This window comes from Microcaecilia unicolor, chromosome 13 (genome assembly GCF_901765095.1).
Source record: "Microcaecilia unicolor chromosome 13, aMicUni1.1, whole genome shotgun sequence".
NCBI classification, from domain to species: domain Eukaryota; kingdom Metazoa; phylum Chordata; class Amphibia; order Gymnophiona; family Siphonopidae; genus Microcaecilia; species Microcaecilia unicolor.
In genome coordinates, this window is record NC_044043.1 from 69,659,255 (window position 1) to 69,665,910 (window position 6,656).

General features: G+C 44.2%; 1 protein-coding gene across 2 annotated transcripts in view; it reads left to right on the forward strand.

Annotated features, from left to right (window-relative positions):
• Positions 1–6,449, forward strand: part of TTLL10 (tubulin tyrosine ligase like 10) — a 113,155-nt gene extending 106,706 nt beyond the window's left edge. Inside the window, exons 10-11 of one of the 2 annotated variants that reach the window (XM_030185802.1) lie at positions 1,679–1,772; positions 4,381–6,449. In XM_030185802.1, the coding sequence (XP_030041662.1) occupies positions 1,679–1,772; positions 4,381–5,189 (903 nt within the window). In that variant the 3' untranslated portion in view covers positions 5,190–6,449. The remainder of the gene's footprint in view (positions 1–1,678; positions 1,773–4,380) is intronic. The other variant, XM_030185803.1, reaches the window with a different exon arrangement.
• The last annotated feature ends 207 nt before the right edge of the window (positions 6,450–6,656 follow it).

Here is a 6,656-nt window from a genome sequence, read left to right on the forward strand (position 1 = left end):
AGAAGGGTGCCCATCTTTCGACACAAATTGGGAGATGGGTGTCCTTCTCTCAGGGTCGCCCAAATTGGCATAATCGAAAGCCGATTTTTGGTGTTCTCAAGTGCTTTCCATCGCAGGGATGGCCAAAGTTCAAGGGGGCGTGTCAATAGTGTAGCGAAGGCGGGACAGAGGCGTGGTTAACACATGGGCGTCCTCGGCCAATAATGGAAAAAAGAAGGGCGTCCCTGACGAGCATTTGGCCGACTTTACTTGGTCCCTTTTTCTTCACGACCTGCCTGAACTGACCAGATGACTACTGGAGGGAATCAGGGATCACCTCCCCTTATTCCCCCAGTGGTCACCAACCCCCTCCCATCCAAAAAAAATAATTAAAAAACATTTTTTCCAGCCTCTATGCCAGCCTCAAATGTCATACACAGCTCCATCACAGCAGTATGCAGGTCCCTGGAGCAGTTTTTAGTGGGTACTACAGTGCACTTCAAGCAGGCGGACCCAGCCCCATCCCCCCCTACCTGTTACATTTGTGGTGGTAAATGGGAGCCCTCCAAAACCCACCCAAAACCCACATCTAGGTGCCCCCCTGTTACCCTTTAAAGGCTATGGTAGTGTTGTACAGTTGTGCGTAGTGGGTTTGGGGGGGGGGTTGGGGGGCTCAGCACCCAAGGTAAGGGAGCTATGCACCTGGGATCAATTTATGAAGTCCACTGCAGTGCCCCCTAGGGTGCCCGGTTGGTGTCCTGGCATGTGAGAGGGGACCAGTGCACTACGAATGCTGGCTCCTCCCATGACCAAATGGCTTGGATTTGGCCGTTTTTGAGATGGCCATCCTCGGTTTCCATTATATGCGAAAACCGAGGTTGGCCATCTCTAAGGTCGGCAATCTCAACATTTCGGTCGACCTAAATGTTGAGATCTGGCCGTCCCCGACCGTATTATCGAAACGAAAGATGGACACCCATCTTGTTTTGATAATACGGGATGCCCCGCCCCTTCGCCGGGGTGCCCTTAAAGATGGGTGCCCAGTTCGATTATGCCCCTCTATGTTATTATCTTCAGTATGGAAGTTTTGTCTGTTCTGTCCTATCATACAATGAATTTCCTAGTTTAAACTAATTTGTGTGTTATTGTACCATTTTTAACTTGTAAAGTGTTCTGGTTTGCTATGCAATAAGTGACGGTATAGTAAACAAATAAATGATAAACATATTACATTGACTTGGTGTGACTATTGGTGAGTGTCTTTAGGCACACTAAATGCTGCCTTCTTCTACTTTTCTATAACAGATTTTTGGCGCCAAGAAGCTATTATTGAGCCACATTGAGCCTGCAAATAGGTGGGAAAATGTGAGATACAAATGTAACAAATAAAATAAATAAATAAATTTTAGTATTGGCAATAAGCACATGGCATTGGGGAGCCTAACTCTTGGGACCAATTTATAGAATTTGTCGCTGTAGTGTCCATCTTTCTTAGGACTATCGAAACTATATCTCCATGCATGCAGCGGAGTTACCACCAGGACTGGTATGGTCTATACTAGAATTCATGGAACCATCTGATGAACCTCCAAAAGAAACGTTAAGTTATAGAGGAGGTCCAAATCTATTTCTTAAATGTCTCTAGTGTTCTCTGTGCTCAGTTGCTTGCTTGCTTTTTGTAAACAACTGTGTTTTGCAGGTGTGGGTTCTGGAAATGAACAGTAATCCAGCGTTGCATACAAACTGCCAGGTGCTGAAGAACATTATCCCTTCCGTGGTCAATGAAACCCTGGGTAAGAAACTTTTATTAGCTTACCAGCAAGGCTTGCAGAAACAGTTCACACCAGTTAATTTAAGTTCACACCAGTTAATTTAAGTATGTAGTAATCCAAATCCAGGTCACAGAGCAGTCACAGTGGGGTTAATAATATGAAGTCCTTTCAGGCACATGGTTCTAGAATTCTGACCAGTGTAAACATACACGCAATGACATGGTGGTGCATTCCAATAGGCATGGACAGGGCTGGAGTTTGGGTGAAGTTTGTAAGCACATATGTAGATTATAAAATACACCGTCCAATATTCAAAACGATTTAACCAGCTGGAAACATCCGCCGACCAGTTAAATCACTTGTTCATGGCTATCCGGTCATTTTCAACAGCAGTTTAAATGGTTGTCTCACTGAAAATGATCGGTTAGCGCCAAATTCAAAAGTGGCTAACTCATGGGCATTCCAGGGGCAGAGTCAGGTTAAGTGTCTATATTCAGTCTAAATAGCAGTCCTGTCTTTAGGCAGTTTGGCTTATTTATTTTTTATTACATTTGTACCCCGCGCTTTCCCACTCATGGCAGGCTCAATGCGGCGGGCAATGGAGGGTTAAGTGACTTGCCCAGAGTCACAAGGACCTGCCTGTGCCGGGAATCGAACTCAGTTCCCCAGGACCAAAGTCCACCACCCTAACCACTAGGCCACTCCTCCACTTATGCAGTCAAGGACTGACTTTCTCTTATTCTGAACCATCCCATCCCTTCTGACGTGACTTCCTATTTTGTGAAGGGTGGGATGGTTCGGAGTAAGAGGGAGTCCTGGTGCAGGCAAAAAGTGCCGCTGCTGCTGTCTGGCAAGGCTGCAGTGGAACTGATTTGACGGTACGGAAGGGGCAGGGGGTGGGGCAGCAGGGGTAGAGACATAGCCGATTAGAAAAAATCCTGGATATGTTGCTGATCCACAGGCCTCTTTTAGAGAGATAGGATAAAATGCAACAAAGGAGTTCTGTAATACTAAGAAAGGTAGTTACTAAGATGCGTTAAGATATTACGTTTTATTGCAGCTTAGGTTACTGCAGGAGTCACTAACCTGTATTGTAGTTTAGTAACTCCCATGGTAAATGAATAAAGTGGTACATCTTAAATGGGCTGGTGCTTATGGCATTGAATACAGATCCCCCTCCTGGAACAGAGTTTCAACCCCTCCCCCTCAGCCACAGCACTCCCCTTATATAGCAAGTTGACAATTGATGGTAATACCACAAGATTACCATAGGAGCCATTTTGAATCTGGAGCCCAATGGGGAAGGAGAGATTGGGGGATCACTCATCTCCCAGCTACTAGACAGTGTAACCTTATTTGGCAACTTACCCCCCCAGTACTAATACTGTGAGACTGCCACTAGGGGGGTCATCCAGCGCCGTTTTGAACCCAGAGCCTGATGGGGCAGGAGCAATTGCAGATCACTCCTGAACCAGCCACTAGATATTAGAAAATTCCCTTGTATGTCCTGAGAAGATCATTAGGGAAGGTGAGGGATGGGTTGAGAGGCACCTTTCTGGGGAGTCTGCAGGTCTGTTCTAGGAAGCTTGGGGTGTCTTTGGGGGGGGGAGGGTTCTGTTTTTTAGGGGTGAGAGGGGTCTTTGTGGAGAGGGGTCTGCAATTCAATGCCTTAAACAGTGAGCCCTTTAAGATGTCCCTGGGAACATCTGTATGGCAGACTGACCCTGCCTGGTGCATCCCAGGATTGGGGCCAGGTGCCACCATTTTGAAGATGATGGTACTGGACACAGGAGCAAATGGGCATTGGGTGAAGATGATGGTACTGGACACAGGAGCAAATGGGCATTTGGGGGGGGGCTGGGCAATAGGTTGGGTGGAGTCCCCACTTGAAACCAGGAACTTTGTTTTGTAAAGTCAATTTGGGTTGGGAGGACATGGCTGTGAAGGAGATATGCCACTGGACACCACAGATGTTTTTGGGGGGGGGGTCAGGGTGGGGTGGGAGGGAGTTGTTCATGGCAGGAGGGTGCCGGTACACACCAAGGATGTTTTTCAGGGATTGGGGCGTGAAGAGGTGTCAGGTCATGGGGGAGTGGTTGTGAGGTCATCATTTTTGGGGGGGAGATGCAAAATACTATAGCATGCTTTTTTGTGCTCAAAAATTCTTGTGGGTTTGTTTTTTTTTTCATCACTGCTCAGGCACTGACAGAAAAGGTGACATTTAGAAATCAGCTGCAGATTACTCCTGTATTTTTAACATGGCAGTAATTTGCAAGCTTATTGCTTACTGCATGCCATGGTATTTATAGATTGCTAATTTCATGGTAAAGCTAGCACTGATCTTGGCTGTACTAGAAAGCTTTCGGCATTGACCCTAATGCTTGCAAAGTTCAATGCAAGCTGTGTTATTCAATTTGTATAATAATAAAATGCTTTGCATGCATCTATAAACTTGTGGTGTGATAAACCAATGTGCCTTAGAGTAAAATAATGCACTATTTTACCATTTAGCATGCATTAAGAGGCAAATATTATGCATTATTCCTTAATACACATTAGGCTACCCCCTAAAATATGACAAAATACTCTGGAATTCAACAAATTACTGTATCCTGTTTTTGTGTTCTAGATTTGTCTCTTGAGATCTTCCACAAATGCCTGAAGGGCCAGCGAGTGTTACCACTAGAGACACAAAGAAGTTTCGTACTGCTTTATAATGGGGATTTTCCAGATCAAAGCTTGAAATTCACACGGGTTAAACCATCTGTAACTGCTTCCAAGATCCAAAGATCTTCAAAGCCTGAGGGTGACACAGAACAGATGCAGAAGGCTCCCAAGGGGCTGGAGAAGCCACCGAAGACAGCTGTCACCTCCACAAAGAACAGTAGTGGTACTAAGCCTACCCTAAACAAGTTTCTCCAGAAACACATCCTTTCACTTCCCTATGTCAAACTATATGAGATCAGCAGAGCTAGTTCTGCAAAACTGAAAGGCAGAAATGAACCGCCAGTCAGCAGCCCAGGTGTAACTAAACAGAAGGCACTCACTGAAGAGCCGAATGTGGCAGAACTCTACAAGGACAAGGGTTGTCACGCTGTCACTGTGCCCCTGTTAATTGAACAAGTCATCCCTATTCCTCAGCATCTAAGGATGCTGGGAAACAAATCACTATCAACCAGAAAAAGCCACAATGCCCCATCCATCCTCACCAATCAAGATTTATCCCTGCAGCTCCAGTCCAAAATCTCAGGTGGCAAGTCATCCTCTCAACCCAGTGCCAATCAGCACAGCATAGCCAAGACCCAGTGCCATGTCGGGGGAATGGTGCCGGCCCATGAGGAAGCAGCATGTGCAGCTGATTGCTTAAGTGCAAATGCTGCAACAGCTGAGGATATGGAGCTTGTGTCACACTGTGTGCTTAGCCCACAGTCATCCTGAAAACGGTTCTAAACTCAATGTTCTATGAGGGCAAAAAAAAACCCCCCCCAGACCACATCAGTGAAACGTTATAGTGGTTTCAAGGGATCACACAACACCACCAGTAGCACCCACATGCACCTATTATAAACAAAAGCAGTACTTAGCCGCATTCTTCTGATTGCACATGTAGGTTGCAACGACCTGGATGAAGGGCACCTCACAGAGGCAGAAAGGAGAAGATGATGACTTTTCCAGATCATCATTGTACATTCTACACTGTACATTGTAAATGAATCCATGCTGCTGTCGGTGAGGCGTCCATTCAGGAAGACACCGTGGTGATGTATTTCAGCACAAGAGTAAAGACCCCTCAGCAAGTCCAGTCCTGTGACATCATTATTCCAGACATACTTTACAGATATAATCATGTATTCTTTTATATTTTAGGTTGGGTGCATTATTAATCCAAACTATGGCCATATACAATTTTAAAATCATATATATGATATATAAATATTCAATATAAAATAGCTTTTTATATGTTACACTTAAAACAAGAATAATTTTTTTTTCTGTGTGGTACAAACAATCTGATGTCCTTGCTTTGCTTTCATGAGTCTGATGTTTCTGGGGGAGAGGTTCAATACTCATAGGGCTTGTCGGTTTTGTTTCCTCTTCGTTATCATAAGGATTTAACTTCCTGCAGCTTGTGAACCAATTCTTAGGATTGTGCACAGAAGTTCCAAAGGTGCTTGTTTTCATTTGTGGAGTTCTTTCCATGGCATTGTTTCCAGAAGTTGCAGGAAATTAATTTCTTTTTGGCTGTTTCAAGTGTACAGGTTTTTTTTTGCACGTTCTTTTCCATCTTTACTGAAAAGTTTGAGTCTGACTCATGCTTTGAAAAGGGGTGCTGCAATAATCCTGCATTACACGGGGACCCCAGCAGGGTTCTTCAGTGTTCTCACATTTCTCTGTTTAGCCTTTCCAAAGTTCACTTGTGCCACACGTTACATTCTTTGGAGAAGGTATTTATCGATTTTTATTTCTGTTATCGACAACCAGTTGCTGTGTAGTAAATATGGTCCTACTCTGTAATTTGTTTAATAATGAATAAAGTTGCTTGTTCTGCTTGCATGGCTTCTGAAGTTTGTTGGATGTTTGATGAGTGTCTATGCACTAGAAGAAAGGATATGCAACCTGGAATAACTAAACTCAAAACCGAAATAATGTTCCAACTTATGGTCTTATTCAAAAAGGATTTTTCCCCACTCTTTGACCATGAAAAATATCTGTGTTGAATAAAGCACATATTCCTTTGAATTTCTCTGTACCTTGTTTGGTAATCTTGATCATTGAACTAGAAGAGGAAAGCAGAGAGGAAAGGAGAGACAGGGGTGATACGATACAGACATTCAAACATTTGAAAGGTAGTAATCTACAAACAAACCTTTTTCAGAGATGAGAAGGTAGTTGAAGTAGAGGACA